This window comes from Ursus americanus, chromosome 6 (assembly GCF_024610735.1).
Source record: "Ursus americanus isolate L20-20 chromosome 6, mUrsAme1.1.p, whole genome shotgun sequence".
NCBI lineage: Eukaryota > Metazoa > Chordata > Mammalia > Carnivora > Ursidae > Ursus > Ursus americanus.
The window spans coordinates 31,767,505-31,786,982 of NC_142132.1; the positions used below are offsets into that span (position 1 = coordinate 31,767,505).

At 46.6% G+C, this 19,478-nt stretch overlaps 1 protein-coding gene across 50 annotated transcripts in view; it reads left to right on the forward strand.

The window, feature by feature from the left end:
* SORBS1 (sorbin and SH3 domain containing 1) overlaps nucleotides 1–18,733 on the forward strand; it is a 218,733-nt gene extending 200,000 nt beyond the window's left edge. For 20 of the 50 annotated variants that reach the window (XM_087862881.1, XM_087862853.1, XM_087862861.1 and 17 more), the window contains 4 exons: nucleotides 9,461–9,520; nucleotides 10,117–10,307; nucleotides 12,587–12,699; nucleotides 15,414–18,733. In XM_087862881.1, the coding sequence (XP_087719007.1) occupies nucleotides 9,461–9,520; nucleotides 10,117–10,307; nucleotides 12,587–12,699; nucleotides 15,414–15,481 (432 nt within the window). In that variant the 3' untranslated portion in view covers nucleotides 15,482–18,733. The remainder of the gene's footprint in view (nucleotides 1–9,460; nucleotides 9,521–10,116; nucleotides 10,308–12,586; nucleotides 12,700–15,413) is intronic. The other 30 variants (XM_087862867.1, XM_087862873.1, XM_045785039.2 and 27 more) reach the window with 2 other exon arrangements.
* The last annotated feature ends 745 nt before the right edge of the window (nucleotides 18,734–19,478 follow it).

Here is a 19,478-nt window from a genome sequence, read left to right on the forward strand (position 1 = left end):
TATCAGATGGAATTCTTGAAGTCCCATTTATTATTTACTGTGTACAGTGCCCACAGTAGACTATGCTTGATCCTCAGACCTGAAACTATAAACTTTCATTTAGTCACTCAACAAATATTTATTTGAGGCCTGTAGACACCACTCTGTAGCAGGGTAGGGGACCAGGGTCAGTGACTCCCTGCTCTGGAGGAGCCTGTGTTCCAGCGAGAACACAGACACAGCAGCATCATGACTGTGGTGACAGGGAAATGCTCGAAGGCCACAGGAGCACAGAGGCCTGAGACAGACAAGGCCAGACCTCCGGCTCCAGCCTAATGGTCAGGAGCAGAAGATTGCTTTCCATGGGAAGAGCAGTGTGGCGTACTGATAAATCATCAGGCCAGTGAGCCACAGTTTTCTGTGTGCAAAGTAGGAGTAAAAATTGTCTCCTTCGTAGGGTAGTTGTAAGGATTAAATGATCTAGGAGTGGTGCCGGGCCTGTGGGAAGGTTCCATAAAGTGGACTGTTTCTCCAGCCCTGAGCGTGGGGCCCAACGAAAATAGCAGAAACTGGAGAAGGCCTTGTCTGGTCCCAGAGCAGGTACTGCTAGACTATGTCTTCCGGGAGGAAGAGAAGGGCGTGTCCCGCTAAGCAAGGAATAGTTGGTTTGGGAGAGATGGTGTAGGGGCTAGCTGAGAAGAATTCAGTGTCTCTGATGTGGGAACAGTTCCGTAAACGTCCTAAGTCAGCCCACGGTGCCTGGAGGCCTCTTAATGTCGGCCGTGAGTCATCAGCACAGCCCGATTCCAGGACCCAGTGTGTACAGGAAGTGCGCATAGTGCGGGAACTCCGGCCGAATTGAGGGGTATATACTTCCTGCTTCCTAATGGAGGATGGGGGGGCAGGGGGGCAGGTAGCTGGCAACATGGAAAGACAGGCCTGTTGAAAATTGGTTTTCCTTTCTTGGTGGGCCTCCAGAACCCGAGTGTACCACTTCCTGTCCCCGCCCTTCCTCCTGCTCTTCCAGCGCCAGCCCCTTCTCCGTGGGTGTGCCCAGCCCTGGCCCCAGCCTAGCTCCCTGGTGAGAGCTGGAAGGTCGTGTGAAAGGGGCCCCCAGCCCCCACACCTCCTGGCCAACCAGTCTACTTTCCCCTCCTGTGACTGGGAGCAGGAGTCACCACTCACGAAAGGGGGACCTGCGGAAGCACCCTGCCCCTTGAGGCCCTCTTGGGATGACAGAGCTAAAGATGGAAAGGACTTCAGGGACAACTGTTCTTTGGTGGCCTGTCAGCTTTGGATAAATGCATCCCAGACCAGTGTGTGTGATCAGGAAAATCGCCAGTCTCTGTTCTCCTCGCTGTGGGGAACTGAACAAAAGTTCAATTTTAGTATAGTTGTTAGGAAGCTAGGTTGAATATCTGACCAGCAAGTAGAGGGAATTTAGCAGAGTACCTTAAATGAAACGACATTCTGAAATGTTATGACCTTTCTTCTTTCATTGCTAATATACTGAAGGCCTCATGTGATCTGGCCATTTTAGACAGCCAGCCGGCTTCACCTTCCACAGCCTCCCTGCTGGTTTGCCTGGATAATTCCCCCCCGTCCTTCACTTCCCCACTTAGATGTTACTTCTTCCAGAAGCCTTTCCTGGCAGCTTCCCCCGCCCCTGCAAGACTGGGTTAAGTGCTCTGACTTTGTGCCTCCACAGCCCCAGCCCCTGATTTGGGGGATCTCAGCTCTATCGTCTTCTTATCTTCGCTTGTCTGTGTCGCCATTAGTGTTAGCGCCCTAAGGTCAGGGGCCATGACACCTGATATATGGAAGGTATTCAATAGATACTTGTTGAGTGAAAGAAAAGATAAAAAAGTGACCCCAATTAAAGTTATGCATGGGGGGGAAGGGGAGGGAGGGATATGTTCACAAATAATTATAATGCAGACAGGGAAGAAGAGTCAGATAGTTCACACCGCACGTTCAAGATGAGAAATAATAAGCAACAGGAGGGAGAAGTGGCAGTCTGGTAGACTTTGTAAAGAAAAGTGACATTCGATGTGCGGCTTCAAGCACAGGGAGATTTATAATAGGTGAACAGCAGGAGGGTGTCATTTAAGGGAAGCAAATAACCCAGCCAAGACCCACAGGTGGGAGCATGAATGGGGGTATGGGGGATTGTGAGCTTTGGGTGAGGCTTAGGGTTTCCGCAGGTGGATGGAAGAGGGGAGTGCGGGGAAGGGGCTGGGAGCAGAGCTGGGAAGCACGTAGACACCCACCAGCAGCGTCCAGTCACCTTCCTCACAGTCACGTGCCCCTTGTGAATCAGTTGTCAGACTTCCCTATTTGGTGCCAAGTCCCTGCGCAGCTGCTTCCTTCCCCCTTCGTCACCTGTCCAGACCCCCCCCCGCCGCCCCCACCTCTCTGCGGGTGGATGAACCCTTCTGAGAGGCTTTGGCTTTTTGCTCCTTTGTAGACTCCCAAACTGAAATCGTATTGGGTCAGTTGCTCGTATTTTTAGGTGTGTGTTCTTTAGACAGTGGAAGGCGTGAATGAAGGGCAGGGGTGTTTAGGGAACCACGATGTAGTGGGGAGAGCACTGTGTTGGAAGTCAGGATCCCCGGGCTCTGGCCCAGTGCTGCTGTTGGCCTGCTGTGTGTCTTTGGATGAATCACTTCCCTTCTCTGGGAACTTCCTCATCCATAAACAAAAGATTTAGACAAGAGAACTGAAGGGCTTTTTAGCATTGATGTTCTATGATTCAGTAAAAATCCTGTGTGAATAAAAGGGGGGGGAAGGAACAAATTCAAAATTTTAAGTAGGGGGTTTATTATTTTATTATATATTATATATATTATTATTATATATATACTTATTCAGACCTTCACGATTGAAAAATGAGAAGTTTTCCCACTTGGTTTGGGGGGTGTACTAGGACAAAAACATGCATACAAATAAAATACCCAAGAGTTCAGAATTATGAACCAAATTCTTGGATTCAGGCGTCGTTTTGGCCAAGAAGGTTTAGGGTGATCAAGACCGTGAAGGGAAAGATCATCTTACAAATCTCTGTCATTAGCATCATCAGCTGTTTACTGAACTTTCCCGAGAGGCACTGTTTGCTGACCGGCATCCAGCCTTGGTCTTTAAGAGTTCCTACAATCGGCATGATAGGTCCTCATAGGATTTCTGAATTAAAAAGAGTCTTTACAGAGCATCTACTCCAGTGACTCACAACCTTTTCTGGATCACAGAACCCTTGAGAATCTGAGGTCAGCTGAGGACTCTGGGCCAGGAGTCTGGGGACGACGACGAGAGTAGCACACACAATTTTGCGTCACGTTTCAGGAGATCCACACCTGAGTCCATCCGAGAGCTTCCTGGGAGTCTGTGCCCCCCAGGTCAAGAGCCCCTAGTCTATTCTACTTTTATGATGAGATGAGGAAAGCGCCAAAACTTTTGTGATACTTGTTTGGGTCCCAAAGGGAGGGAAGCCAGTCAACAATAAAATCAGTATTCAGGAAAGCCGTGTGTCCTCAGAGCGTCTGAGAAGCAGCAAACTACCGCACAGCCTCAGAGAAAGGAGAGGGGAGAACACGGCTCAGGTGACGACAGAAACAGGCGCTGGCAGATTCAGAGGGAATGCCCCTTGCTCTGTGGAAGCTAGCTTTGTTTCCAGAAAGATAAGAACAAAGACCTAGACCTGCTTTGAGCATAGAAATTAGGGAAATCAAAAGTGGTAAGATACCCAACTGAAAATGGGAAACGTTTTCCTTTGACTCACTCAGAAGGGAAATCTCTAAATAGGTACTGAGGGTGTTTAACAGTTTAGAGGCTGGGGAGAGGCCTTGGCTGCAGTTCCAAAAATAACCGGCAGGTGTTCTCTCAACACCTGAGGTAGGGAACTAAGACCTAATGTTGAAGTGTCCATCCCTCAAAAGGTATTAGGAGCAATGGCAGGTAGCCATAGCAGCCCTCAGGCCAGCTGAAGAGTACCTCCTGAGGTGACCTCCTGACCAGTGACCTCTCCAGCTACTCTGGTGTGTCCCTCAGGCAGAACACAAGCACAGAGAATCAGGGGTAGTGCGATGCACAGGACTCAGGGTCTGAGAGACCAGGGTTCACATCCTGGCTCTTCAGTTCCCAACTCAGACATGTTGGGTTCTAGTTTTGTAGGCTGGGGTAAATGTGGACCACCTTGTTGAGTTATGAGGATGAAATGAGAGACCATGGAGATGAACACAGCTAGCGCAGAGCCTGTCACTGGGACTCAGTAAATACTTGTTATGTGATACCGAAGTGATAGGGAAAAGAAACAGAAGCAGTTTGCTTTATCGTCCTTACCCCATTCCACGTAAGAGAAGATGTGGGGGGGGGGGGGCAGGAAGGAGAAGAAAGTAGAAGATGGAAGAATCCTTCCACTTTGTGTTCCACAAATCCAGAATTTAGAAAACTGAGAATTTGCATTCTGTAACGTGCTTCTCCCTGTTCTCTCTCACCTTGAGTATGAAGGCATCCTCTTAGAAAGCTTTGCTTTCTTCATCTTTGAATACACATTTGTCATTTCTCCTCTGATTACTTTAGGAAGAGAAGAGACCACACACTACAGACCGTGATGAGAAGGCTGAATATTTGAGTTTAGCGTTGTAATCAGATTCGAGTTATAGCAAAGTAATGTGTGCCCTGTGGAGTAGTCTGCAAGGGGATTGTGTTTAGGTGGGAAGCAGTTGAACCGATTGGTTGTAGTTTGTTTTCTGTGTAAACTGGGATCTTTTTCTTAATAAGCTCAAGGAGAACTTGGTCCTATTGTGAGGGTCCTGTGGAGGTGTTCTAGAGCCGAAAGCCAGGAGCCGGACTCATTCAGGCCTCCAGCTCCTCTGGCCGAGTTTGCCTGTGGTATTCCCGGAGCTGCAAATCTGCCACCACGCGGGGCAGCCCCTCACCTCCCACACTGCCAGAGGATGCCCTCCGTCCACATCCGGAGGCTGCAGTCAAACGCCCTCTACCCAGTCCTCAGGGGGCCGTGAGCGGGGTGCCTCTATTCTTAAGCCAGGTCAGCCCCCATCCTCCCCCCCAGACCCTAGTGCTCAATTCATAGGATACATGCACTCGGACCCTTATGTTAGAACCTCGGAGCCAAAAAGGATGTTTATGTAAATCGTGTCCAATCCTCTTATTTTACTAAGAATTTGAAATCCAGAGAAATTAAATGTTTTGCTCAAAAGACAATGAGTTAGTGTCGTAGCCTGGCCTGGAACCCAGATTTCCTTGCACCCAGTCTGGTCTCCCCCTGGGAGGCCAGTGTGGGTCACCAGAAAGAGGTGTGGTGGGGTCTGAGCAGATGACAAAGTAGGTGTGTGCAGTGGGTTGAGGATCTGGGGCTGGGGGTGGGGTGGAGGGGGTAAGAGCACAGAAGGGGCCTGTGATGCTTCCGGGGGCTTGGGCCACTCTGAGGTTGAGGTCCTTAATCTTGTTCACATCTCCAGGACTTCCTGCTTTTCTTTACCCTGTGGAGAGTTTATTTGGGGGTTCAAGGCTTTGGCACACACCCAAAGCTGGAAGGGAACACTTACTAACTCCTTGGTAACACCAGGTGTTTTGTGGATCCAGAGGGATTAATAGCCCTAGGGAGGCCGGGGTCAGATTCCTGGGGGTCTTCTGTGAACTGCAGATAGAAAGGCAACAGAGCAAGGATTCATGCAGGATTGCTCACTTGGGGAGAATAAAGCCAGCACTCCAGGCCAAGGGGGCAGTTTGTGAGTGCGTGTGCAAATACAGACGCAAAGCAGTTTCTGGATCAGCAGCTAACCCCTGCTTACTGTCGGGTGGCGGGGCGGGGGAGTGCAGCCTCTGTGTGTGTGTGTGTGTGTGTGTGTGTGTGTGTGTGTGTGTGTGTGTTGGGCTGATGGCTGTTTTTCTAAACATGTGGGAGGGGAAAAAAAACAACTGGAGTGTATCTCCAAGAGTTTGAAATGTACTTGGCAGCAGATAATACTCTTTATTTTTAACCCTGGATGAGGTCGTAGTTAGAACTTTGTCTACTTTTAGGCTTAAGTACGGACAGGGGAGGGTTCAGTGCAGCCCTGTCCAGTAGGAATATAATATAACGTGAGTCATATATGTAATTTAAACTTTTCTGGTAGTAAAATGGAATAAGTAAAATTAATTTTAACAATATATTTTATTTTGGGGCACCTGGGTGGCTTGGTCGTTAAGCGTCTGCCTTCGGCTCAGGTCATGATCCCAGGGTCCTGGGATCGAACCCTGCATCAGGCTCCCTGCAGGGAGCCTCTTCTTACTCTCCCTCTGCCTGTCCCATTTCCCCCTGCTCGTGCTCACTCTCTCTATAAAATAAAATAAAATATAAAATAAAATAAAATAAGAAAATAGGGCCAGGGAAAGAAAAATATATGCCTAAAGGGAAAAAAATCTGAAGGTAAATAGCCTTCAAAGTGAAGGGCAGATCCGTGCCTCGGATATCAATGGTCTCCATCTCCCCTGAGGGTCCACATGCCGCACATACACCCCCCAAAACTGGTTTCTATCCCAATTATATAAAATGTTTGATTAAATGTAAGGAATGCATTTCAAACAGGGAGAAATTGAATCTTAGCTAATAGGATAAATGTTTATCTTGCCTTTGTCCTTCATTCCACAAACTGTGAGGAGTCCAATCATTCTTACCTCTCGGGGATGACTCACGTTTGTACTAGATGTCAACTTGGTCTAGGTGTGAAGGCTATGATGATGATTGTCCTCTGATCTGGATATGACCTGAAACCAAGAAAGGTATTATTAGCTGGGTCAGTATCCCTTCCAGTACTGTGCATCCTTGAGTTAAGGATTGGATCCTATCCATTACTACACACTGTACCTTTTACATAAAGAAAAAGTATTCAGGAAGAGAAGTGACCATGCCTGTTGTCACAAAGGGCAGAAGCTGGGTGTTGCTATGGCCGTAGATGTCCCAAGGGGACTCGAGAGGAAGGTGGTGAATGTCGGTTAGTCACCGAGGACCCAGTGCTCGGTGGCTTTGTCACCTTGTGCAAATCTTCACACTTCCTTGAGCCTTAAAAGTCCTTGTCCACCCTCTCTAAGTCAAAGCGTTAGTGTAAAAGTCAGATGAAGTAACAGACCTCTATGTGCTTTGAAAACTGCTGTTGTTTGTTTTTAAGTGCTTTGCAAAAAAGGGCTGGTTAAATATTCAGGTCCTTTTTTACTATATCTGATGTACCAAACCTCTCTTAAGCACCAAATATTTGCTTGATTATCGATTCTAGTCACTCCTTTGGGATTAAGTTCATTGAAAGATGCTACAGGGCCTCTCTAAGCCATGGACATCACGTGGAGAGATGGTCCACATCCTGTCTTTGTTCTGCACTTGACCTGAGGTCATTAGGCTGCCAGTTGGAGTTTGGAAATATTTTGGTTATTATGAAAAGTTTCGTTTTCATGAGGCGTGACCCACACTGATCAGTCTTGGCACACTCTAGCCAGAGAATCTGAGTGAAGGACGATGAAGGTTCTCTACCATCTTCCTCTCCCAGATTGTGGACCAGCATCAGACCCATCACCCACAGAAATGTAGCATCTCGAGGGCACGTGAGGGACTGAGCACTGGGTGTTGTATGCAACCGATGAATCACTGGAGCTAATAATACACTGTATGTTAACTAATTGAATTTAAATAAAATTAAAAAATAAAAATAGGGTAGAGTCTCAGGCTGCACCCCAGTGTGTCCCGTCAGAGTCTGCATGTTAACCGGGTTCCTAGGTGATAGCAGCACACGTGAAAGTTGAGAAGCAGTGCCCACAGCATCCCATCGAGTGACCACACGGCCTCGGCTTCAGTGGCTGCTGGGATTGGCAGCTCCCTTCCTCCCCGGGCAGCCCTTCTACTGGGCAGCTTGCCCTCATAGAGTTTCCCCTCCTGTCAAAATTGGCCTGTTAGGTATCACCAGAATACATTTCCTTCTTCTGCCACGTTAAAGCCCACATAGCAAGTGCTTGGAAATACCATCACTTTCCTTTGTTATACAGAAGCCTTGATCCGGAGGCTGGATGGGTGGTGAGTGGGGTCACACAAGGTCACCTGGCAAAGACCAGCAGGTCGTGAGACATTGGTGGAGGACCATGAAAAGGCCTTGCCGTTCTGGCTCTTCCTTTATTCCTGCCAGAGTCCAGGGTTTAAAGTAGTGCCATTTTGAAGAAGTTTAGAGAACTTCTAGTGAGGAAGTTCTGGGGATGGTGTGGTGGCAGGTGAGGGGCAGCCCAGCAGCTTGACTTCTTGCTAGCTGTGGGACATTGGGGCATGAGCATCAGCTTCCTGGGTTTTAAAAGCAAACAAGATGAGAAACCCTGTTCTGCCTATCACCAGGGTTTCTGTGGGACTCCCGAAAAATAATACCAGTGAGCAGTCTTAATGACGTGGGAAATGGTCCAAGGATGAAAGAGAAGATTAGTGGGACAGTAGATGAATCCAGAAGACGAATCTACCACTGGCTTGCTGTGTGACCTCAGAGGAGGCCCTGGACCTCTCTGTGAATCCAGTGGGTCATATATAAAAGATCTCTGAGTGCCCTTCTAGAAGGCCCTGGAGTTACCATGGCTTGTTGCTATTGGTCCACATTACCTAGAGGGTTTCTCCAAGAAGGATGGCTCTTCATATATTTAGGGAGATTTCTTAGAGCTTGGAATTGAATCCTTTCTCCGGGAAATGATTCCAGACACTCTTCCTGGCCTATCCTATGGAAGACCCACTTTAAAAATGGGTCTGCTTGGCCATAATCGCACCTGTGTTTCCATGTCAGCGTGTGGTACCTGAGCTGGTGAGTGAAGAGTGATGGTTTCATTGCTATAGCTGTGTCAGGACACCGAGTCCTATTTCTGGAAGCAAGCTTTGCCCTCTGAGAAATCTGAACTCATACCTGGCTAGAGGGTGTCATGTGCAGACTTTTCCAGGGGAACAGTCTTGTTTGATACTTCAGATATCACCAAGGAGATTTTCAGAAGCCTGTTTGTTTTCATAAGTGTGCAGATGTGGTGTACCTGATATCTTATGAGCCTGCTTTGCCAGAGCGGCTTCCAGTCAAAAAGATAACTCAAACTGGCCCTTCCACAGATGCTTGCCAGCTGAGAGCAAAAGGACCAACGTGTGTGTTTAGGGAGGGTCATAACTGTTCCTTAAGACAGCCCTTCTCTGTCTCTTTCCTGCCAAACTGGGGACCCTGTGTTCATGCTCAACTCACTGTGCTCATATTCTCAACCTCCCATTTCATTGCCTGGATGCTTGCTTCTAACTCTGTACATTGCATTTTCTCCTGTGCACCCACCGTGTTGTCATGGAAACTCGATGGCCGTAGGCCATGAGTGTCCGGCGTCATCGAGTGTGATGGTGTGGTACGTGTATTTGCTCACATTTTTATTTTGAATCCGTTCCAATGTGACATCTGCTAAAATGTCTCCCTTATAATTTGCTTGGTGATCACAGCCTTCTCATCATTCATTGAGAGCAGGACCTGATCTCACAGAATCTGAAAAGAGCTATGTGGTAAGATGCCTGTTGAATAAGACTGTAGCTTTTCTAAAGAGAATCCTTACTGACTTCTAGAGTCTCGACTGGAGTAATGCCTGGCTAACTCACAGAGCCATTATTTACAAGAATTATATGGCTGTTGTCCCAGAGGGAAATGTTAGGCCACCCCCTTCCCTCTCAGAAAGCAGAGGAACTTAGAGACAATATTTGTACTCTGCCTACATGTGGGATTAAATTAATGGTTAGTGCATGATTGGGGATCCATACTTGCATTTCTATCCTGAAGTTATTCCATTTGTGACAGTTACTCACTAATTACAGGCTTTTATGCTGCTGTCTTTTTTTTTTTTAATATTCATACTAAATTCCAAATTCTTTTGTATCTTACCTGTTTTTTCCATGCTTACGCCTGGATCTCTCCTGCACTCCACTACTGGAATATCTATTTTTTTTAACCTGGATCTTCAACTCTGTTGTTTCCCTGGACTTATGTGCTTCGTCTGGAATGTTACATCTCTTCCTCTCTTTCTTTTTTTGTTTTTTTTTTTTTTTTTTTGTCCCCATGTTGACTGTTTTATGGGGGTTTCTGGATATCTTGGGGCCACTCACAGGAAGCAGTTTGCAATGAGATCATAAACATTGCCGAAAAATCTGTTCATTACTGCAGCACTGTTTCTCATCCCCTTGACTTTCATCACAAGGTATCCCCTTCTGACAATAAATCATCTTTAATCATTTCTCAGCAACCTCAAGCCCAGCAGCGAAGAGTCACCCCAGACAGGAGTCAAACCTCACAAGATTTGTAAGTACACTTGGTGAACTTCCTTTCTCACATTCTTAACAGACTATTGGCTTTAGAGAATGGGTCTTTGACCAAGTATGGGGGCAGCTATTTGGGGAAATGGACGAGTCACCCTCAGCTTCTCTGAGGATTTCTAGTTGAGGCCATGTTTCCCATCAGCCAACATGAAACAGGTGGTGGGCGGGTGAATAAAGGAGGTCACCGACTATTGAGAGACAGAGACAGGAAAGAATGAACTGCCATCCAGGGGCAAATGAGGGCAGTGCTGACTGGCTTCAGTTCTGGTGTTGTGAGATATAGAGGAAGGAGTCATTGGTTCTGCCTACAGGAATAGAGTTGATCCACTCATTAAAAAAAAAAAAAATCATTGTTTATCTCCCATGTTTTAAGCATATAGGGACAAACTCCATTCCCAGAAGAAGGGAGATTTGGAATGAACATTGAAAGACACATTGAAGGGGCCCCTGGTTGGCTCAGTCAGTAGAGCATGCGACTTGATCTCAGGGTCATGAATTGAAGCCCCACATGGTTGTAGAGCTTGCAGAAAGAAAGAGAAAGAGGAAGAAAGAAGGAGGGAGGGAAGGAAGGAAGAAATGGAGGGAGGGAGGGAGGAAAGAAAGAAAAAGAGAGAGAAAGAAAGACAAACTGGGTTTGAGAGATAGGACAGGGAGGTAAAAGGTCTTCCCAGCTGAGGAAACCACATATGCAAAGACCCAGGGTAGATGGTGTGTTTGGGGGACTCAGAGAAGGCCCACATGGCCAAAGGACTCAGTGGAACAGTGCCCTGAGCTGCATGAGGCCCATCCAAAATTAGAGCTGATTGGGGGACCCAAGTAGCCAGGATATGGGACCTTGGCCCACCAGTCTCCACTGTCGGAGTGAGGAGAGAAGCAGGTATCCGGAGTTATTTCCCAGAGCTAAGGCCAGCAAGGCAGCCGTAGTGGACGTAAAGAGGAAGTAAGGCATTCTGAGGAGTCCCAAGTTGGATGGAGACAGCAGGCAAATAGGGGAACATCAAAAATGTACTCGCTTACCAACTGGAGATTTATCTGCATCTCTTAATTCCTCATTGGAGACCTTCCTTCTGGCACACAGATCCATCTACTGAATTATCAATACATTTGGATAAATGTATAAAATTAAATGGTCTCTTTGTTTTAGCAGAGGACAGTGAACCTCTCATTCCAGGAGATTGGCTCCTCTTACTTGTTTCTAGTCTCACTTGCCCACTCACTGAAATTCACTGGCATCTACTGGAAATGGTAGATGGTTGGCTCATTTGCAAAGTTTTGCCAGCCACTCTTGCATTTCAGAATAGTAAGTACGCAGAATTGTGAACTGGTGCATAGTAGGTGCTTCTTAAGGAATAAACGAAAACAAACTTTTCCTTGTCGGATTTCACCACAAGTAGGCCAGACTTCTCCAGTGAGCTGTTGTCGGGACAGACAGAACAGCCCAGACCAGATTGCCTTAGGCCCACTAACAAGTAAATAAAAATCTTACTTCCAGACATCACTGGGATAGAAAGAAAGCAAAAGCCTTTCAAGAATTTTGGAAAAATGGCATCACATTTAAAAACAATTAACTAGGGGCACGTGGCTGGCTCAGAAGAGCGTGCACCTCTTGATCTCAGGGTCATAAGTTTGAGCTTCACTTTGGGTGTGGAGATTACTTAAATGAATAAACAAAAACTTAAAAAAAATCAAAACAATGAAATATGTATCAGCATATTAAGAAACTCAAGGTAAGCAATTAGAATGTACTTTTTATATCTTTATATCAGTACAATTTTATGTATGTATGTATATGTGTGTGTGTGTATAACAATTGCTTTATGCTTTCCAATGTATATGACCAGAATATAGTGTCTATCTCTAGACTTAAGTAGCTTCTTTTTTTTTTTTTTTTGGACCTAAGTAACTTCTGATTATCCTTGATAATCTATATACATTCTCCTATGTTAAGAAAAAGCCTTGGTTAACTTTAAAGAGGGGGCATCTAGACAAAACGCTTAGCTATGGTAACCAAATGAAACTAAATAAAAGGACTGATCATAACCGTGCCTGTCAGAGGCTCCCCATCCCTATCGGTCTTTATTTCCTTAGTATATGCTGAATGGATCTCCCCAAAGGCTACAGTATCAAGGAAATAGCCAATAAAATACTTTCATCACCACTGATGCATAGAAACACTACCTAAGTGTCGATTTAACTGAATTGGGCTTCAAAAACTCATTATTTGATCCTATCAGTATTTGAATCAATGTCTCTCATTTTTAGATTTAGCTACCAAGCATTATATAGCTATATACCACAGAATGATGATGAATTGGAACTCCGAGATGGAGATATTGTCGATGTCATGGAAAAATGTGATGACGGATGGTTCGTTGGTAAGTGATCTCCTCATGCTTTTCTTACTAGTTGTGTATTGAAGGAGTAACTAGGAGCGATGAGCCACGCAAAAGGCAATATTCTCTGCAAAGAAAAAGAGCCTTCTCCGATCCGGTGCTGCTGTCGGGAATGCTGGGCCACCCACTTTATGCTTGCTGTGAAGACAGTGTGATGAAGCTAATGATACCGGACCCAAAAACCAAATACGCCAGTGCCACTGCACCGAAAGGCCATTGTCAGATTCATTACTTGAGCTCTGTTTGCATTTCTATTGTGCATATATCTGTTCTGCATTTGAAAATTTTATTTTTTTAAGCTCTTATGAAACAACACAAGAAGATTTGATCCTAGGTCTCAACCGTGAAACTCAAACGTATGTGTAGACATTCCAAAGACCTAAAAAAGCAACCTGCTTAATTAAAACAAAAGATTCACTGTTATGGAACAGGAGAAAGATCAACGTTTTTTGAGTTTTTGTTACAAAGCAGATACTTGCTTAATATACCTTGTTATTGAGGTTCTCAACAAATAGCCTGTGAGACAAGAATTATCCTCAGTTCACAGATTCGGGAACTGCAGCCCGGAGAGATTATGTAACTAGCCCCGGTCACCCAGGTAGCCAGTCGTGGAGCCAGTCCTTGACCTCACGCGTCTGCTCTTTCTCCTCAGGCACAAACAGGCTTTGCCTCTGTTTTCCCCTTGTACAAATGGCTTTACCTTTATCTTCTTTCTGAAACCAGCTCTTTCCTGATCTCTCTGGAAAATCTTTGCTAACTGAAGTTCCCAGGGCTGGGGTGGTAAGAATCGCAAGGCTAACTGAAGTTCCCAGGGCTGGGGTGGTAAGAATCGCAAGGCTAACTGAAGTTACCAGGGCTGGGGTGGTAAGAATCGCAAGGCCTCAGCAGAAATGCGAAGCCAGAAAGATTTGCCTGGGCCTCTTGCGGCCTCTTAGAAGGCCACCCCATCCTCCCCAGGCCCTCAGAAGCCTGTGGCCCCTCGCTACCCTGAACTGCTCCGATCAGAAGGAAGCCAGGTCTGAGGAGTCAGCCACATACTCCAGTGGAGTGCAGTCCAGTGGAAACAACACAAGCCGCGTATGGAATTTAAACTTTTCGGGAAGCCACCTTGAAAGAAGTAAAATGAAACCAATGAAACTAATAGTGGTATATTTATCAAAACCAATGCATTCAGAATATTGTCATTTGAACATGTAATCGGTATAAAACATTGTTAGTACGAGAAGAAGACCGTAAACTCTCTCGCCAAGCCTTAGGATTCTGGCGTGTGTTTTACAGGTACGGCGTAGCTCGGTTCAGACGAGCCGCGTTTCAAGGGCTGGGCAGCCACCCGTGGCTGTCATGCTGGGGAGTGCAGCCCTGGTGTAGATTAGCTGTTAAACTCCTCCAGGACTGTACATTTTTTTAATGAGAACAGGGGGTAGGGTGAGGGGCACCAGTTCTCTAAGGGGGGCATGCCTGGCAGCTAGGTAAAGGAAATACTCCTCTATCCCTCAAATGCTTCGAAAGTGCTCCGTAGAACAAAGTAACCCAGTGGACCTCATTTTTCTCGTCCATAAGGAAAGGTGCAAACCCGCTGTAGGAGCACATCTCTGGCCCTTATCATCTCAGTTGTCTGCAGCTCCTCAGGTCCTCCCTAGGGGTTCAACTAGCTGTTTTAGATGTCTTTAGCTTTGACGCTTTCTTGTAGCTTCGGGCACCGACTCCAACCTGCGGCTAGTGGCTGCTCGAAATGCTCTGTTCCCCGGGGTTCTGAAGCCGTATCCAAGCCAACCGGGAAAAGGGTGCAGTTGCCAAATTGTGCTATCTGCCATCGAGTGGGGAATCAGGACATGGCATGGATCTGCCACCACCCCCACCCCAACCCCCACCCCCAGCTTTAGAGTCAGTCCCAAGGGAGGGAGCTGGGTTAGGGATCCGGCAGTTCGGGAAGTGGAGCCGCACAGGAGGGCCGTGTGCCCAGGTAGCTCAGTGTTCCTGCCTAGCGGGAACCCTGTCGAGGTTGGCAGCAAAGACGGAGTCGATCCGGGGCTTAGGCACAGGCTTCTGAGAGGAATTTCCTTTTGATGTGTGGTCATATCCAGTGGACTTTTAGAAATCCTACAGCTTAGAAATCCCAAATCCCTGGTATCTTGTGTTGAATAAATGGGCTCGTTTTTTCCAAAAAGGAGACGTATTGGAAAGAGCAGTGGGCTGGGAGTCAGAAGTCCTGGGTTCTGAGCCTGCTTCTGATGCTTGCTAAACTGTGGGACGTAAGCTCTCTGAGCTTGCATTCCTCGTCCGAAAAGGGGGGAGTATTGAGAATGCCTGCCTGGCTTACCACCCAGCATTATTTTGCAGCCTAAATGAGATAAGACGGGGAAAAGTGCTTTGGAAACCATATGCTGTCCTTCATGCTGCAGGGTTGTTATCGAAGGGCTGTCTCCAGGGGCGCCTGGGTGGCTCAGTTGGTCGAGCTTCTGACTCTTGGTTTCGGCTCAGGTCATGGTCTCAGGGTTGTGGGATCCAGCCCCAAGTTGGGCTCTGTGCTCCGTGGGGAGTCCGCTTGGAATTCTGTCTCCCTCTGCCCCTCCCCCCAATTGCGCGTGCACTCTCTCTCAAATTAATTAAAAAACAAAACAAAAAAAACAAAGAGCTCTCTCTGAACTCACATGGGTGTGTCTTCTGATTTTGCTTTTGTTTTTGTTTTTTTATAGGTACTTCAAGAAGGACAAGGCAATTTGGTACTTTTCCAGGCAACTATGTAAAGCCTTTGTATCTATAAGAAGATTGAAAACCAGAGATTATTTTTATTGGAGGATGAAGCATAATTCATGAACTGGTCTCTTTATTTAAACATTGAGTCAGTAGGAAAACTAATGCAGTGGATAAAGTAAGAAGCAAAAGAGAGGGACAGAGAAGTGTTGTGTCTAAAGCCTGAGCCTGTCTATGCTTACAGTGTCTCAGGCAAGCCGAACTGAGGAAAAAGGAGTGAGACAAATCTGTATTTACTTAGCTGCTTCTGGGAGCCACTCCAAGCCTTCCCTGCCTCTTCCCTTCTTGGGTAATCTGACCTGTACCACAGTCCAGGATCAGTGAGGTCAGAAATGCCTCTTGCTGCCCCGGCCTTGATCAGCCGTGGCTCAAAGCGGTCATGTAGCCAGAAGCAGCCCTCGGAGCACCAGGCAGATCCCCAACCTCCACAGGCTCCGCACCCCAGCCACCCCAGAGCCCACCGGTTTCCCAGCATGGCTGGAGATATGCCCGGGCTGCCAAGGCCATCCCTGGACAGTGGCGGGGGCCCCCAGGCTATCCAAGACCATGTGCCTCAGTCCTGGGGTACGTGGGGAAATGGAAGCAGAGAGGAGGTGCCCTGCGCATGTAGCCTGCATGCAGCATTGCCCTCGACGCCCCTACTGTTCAGGCAGAAAAGCACATGAGGTTTGCCCATGGGACTGGGGTGCCCGGGTCAGGTAGTTAAATTTGTGTTTCCAAGTGATGAAGTTAAGTTCTGTAGCTGTCAAGGTCACTTGCAACGTGGTTCCTTTCCCATATCACCGACTTTTATAAGTGGTCACTTTCAGCACAATTTCATTTACCAGAATGCCAGTGCTCACCTTTCTTTTCTGGATTGTTTTTGGCCAGGGCAGTTTGAGGTCGCTGGGCCTGTTCTCACAGAGAACCAAGGATGGCGCTCAGTGAATCATTTAATAGACACTGATGCACACTGGATGCTGGGGCCGCCAATGAGCAGGACGTGCTCCACGCTTAGACTCACTGCGTCCTCATGTTTCCTCCCTGCGGCAGTTCAGGAAGCACCCAAAGGTAGTCACCCGGGGTCCTGAATCCCGACGCACCCTGGTGAGGCCTCTCTTCAGAGCAGAAGGCACACAGGCAGTGGCCCTCCGTGCAAGGCAGCGATTCTGCCACTCCCCGGGGGATGGGGGGCTCTGTCCTCTGTGGGGCCACATCTGAGGAGGGAGGCCCCTGTGACACCCTGGGTGCTCAGTCACAACTCCATTCAATTCAAGGATTAGCCTTATTAGCCTCTCTGTTAGATCCCTTGAAGAAATAGGCAATGGCCCACCCGCCTGCCGGGATCTCAGAGGTGACTGGAGAGGCAGATGTAGAAAAACATTGGGTCAAGAGAGACTGTGATATGTGCTAAGAAGGGTAAGAGGAGGAGGTTATCTTTCCCTGGAGAGACTCTAGAAAGGCGTGTCGTATTTCTCTCTCCATTAGCTCACTCTTGAACAGCGAGGCTGCTAAAAGAGCCTTTGTCTGAGGGTAGTTCATGGTGGAAATTCTTGGAACTGTTTCCAGAGTCTTCAAACTGTTGTACACATCCAAGGTCACAAATAGGAGCAGCAGTTCTAGGTAGGTGGGGTGTGTGCAGGAACCCTGGCTCTCTGAATATAGCTCGGAATTGCCCCCGGACCTTTGTCCCAAAGTCTGGAGTCTTTACAAGTAGGCGGAGTTTGTCTTCAGTGCCTCGGCCTCACCTTCTGTCTCTGCCATTCTCCTGCCACCCATCAGCTGCTCATGCCCCTACTCCCATCAGACAGCCTCATTCTCTCCCTGTCCTTTCAAGTCCCGGTCTCAGGAAAGAAACCGCCCGCTGACTCCTTCACACTAGAGTGTAAATGACTGATAAGAGGAATGTGTTACTTCTTCCCAGAGACATTTGTTTTTAACTAGGACAGAGGAGAGCCTTAACCCCAAGGGATGAGGCTGTGGAACTAATGGTGGGGATAGGGGGTGCCAGTGGCGGCTGAGGAGCTTCCTGGGTAGAAGGAGCCTTTCTGAGAGTCTTGGAATCATTCTCCTTGCTTTGGACGGTCCACTTCACCATCCCAGGGTGCCGTTTGGCTCTCTCTGAGGGAATATAGTACAAGTGCACGTGCGTTTTGCACGACAGCATTTCACTCATTTTTGGAATGTAACCCTGTATTGGCTAACGTGTTTCTTGGTTGTCTTAGATGCAAACCATTAATAACGATCTTATTCTAATAGTTTTTTTTGAGGGGTGCTTCTTAAGTAGGTAATTTTGAACACCTCTTTAAATACAGCTAGAAAATAAAACCAATTTGTAAAGCCACATTTGCTTATGATGCCAGCCTCACGCATTTGTAGATCTCCAGAAACCCAGGTATGTCTCACCAATTTGCCCGTCTTTAACAAAATCATGTTAAAATTTGCATCAAACTTCAGCTTCCTGTGTATGACAAAACAAGGAACAAAGGTTTCCAATTGCTCTTTTGTCCTCAGACATTTAGTAATATAAAATACCTATTTTTATGCTGAAATATTTATACAAGTTTATTAATAGCGAGTGCAACTAACTGGCACCATGCCTTGCAACACATTTTGATATATTCGCCATGCTTCTCGGTAAAGGCAAGCCCCCAACTACTTTTGCAGTCTCTCTCGGATCAGTAAAAAAAAAAAAAAAAATCATATGCGTAAGAAGTAGGACTGTAAATATGTATATTTAACTTTGTATAGCCCATGTACCTACTTTGTATAGAAAAATAATTTTAAAAATTTGAACTGAAAGGGGGTAAAATAAGGAAGTCATGAAGTTTTTTGCATTTTTATTTAAATGAAGGAATTCCAAATAACTCACCTGCAGATTTTTAGCACAAAAATAGCCATTGTAAAGTGTTAAAATTTCAAATAATCATTCTTTCTGGGAGAGAAGGTAACTGTTATCTCAGTTATAGGGGTTTTTTTTAATTTTATTTTTGATTTTCTTTTTTTGCAGTCCTATTTATCTACAGTAGGTATTAAGTTCTTTTGCTAGAATAGGTTACTACAGAGATTATATTCTGAAAGAAAAATAACTGACATATATAACCAATTAATTTAAAGTGTTGCCATTTTAATTACACACGGAGAGCATGTACTATGCCGACATAGATTGTTCCGTTCATTTCTTTTTCTTTATTGCCGTGGATTGATTTGATAAATGGATGTGTTGAGTTACTATATTTGCTGTACATATTATTTAATAAACTTTATTCAGAATTGTGTGGCATTTGTTTGTTCTTACCATTCATTGTTTCTTTCCTTCCTTCGCCAGGTTTCTCAAGGGAGGCTTACATTCACTGCTTCAATATCGCATCCTCTCCTTTTCCCTTCTTAATCACATACCATCTGGCTTTGCTCCTGGAAGACCCCACTTCTACCTCATACCTTTCTCCATAAGCTAACTCTGACCTTCTCTGAATGGACTACTGGTGACCTCCTCACCATGCTTTCCATTCTGATGACAAAAATAATGCGTATGTCTTTAAAAGCAAAGCATAAAATATGTGCAACGGGTCCTGATTTGCTCCACAAGACATGGGTGCAGGAAACGATACAGCATTTGGTTTTTCTAAATCGCCTTAAGTCGGCTATGAGCCTTCTCTTGCTATGGTGGGTGAAAATGGAGCCCGTCCCCTCCCAAACCAAATGTGTCAAGACGGTCGCCTAGGCATCCAGCCTCCCCTGGCATCCCATGGTCAGGACCACACCCATCTCCGTGTGGAGTGGGGCCTGCTATGCACAAACCAAACTTCCACCTTCCCCTGGTTCTGTCCTTCTCCACCTCTGTCAACTCAGAGCACTGCCACCTCTTGGGGGTGACTCAGTGGCACCCGGCTCAGTAGGCCTAGTCCTCAAACAGTCATGGGAGAAGGGTTGTCTTCCAGGGGTCTGACAGCCTCAGGACTGAGCCCGGGCTCACGGGCACTACTTTCAGGCCGTTCATCCGTTCCAGCAAATCCATCAGCTGTACT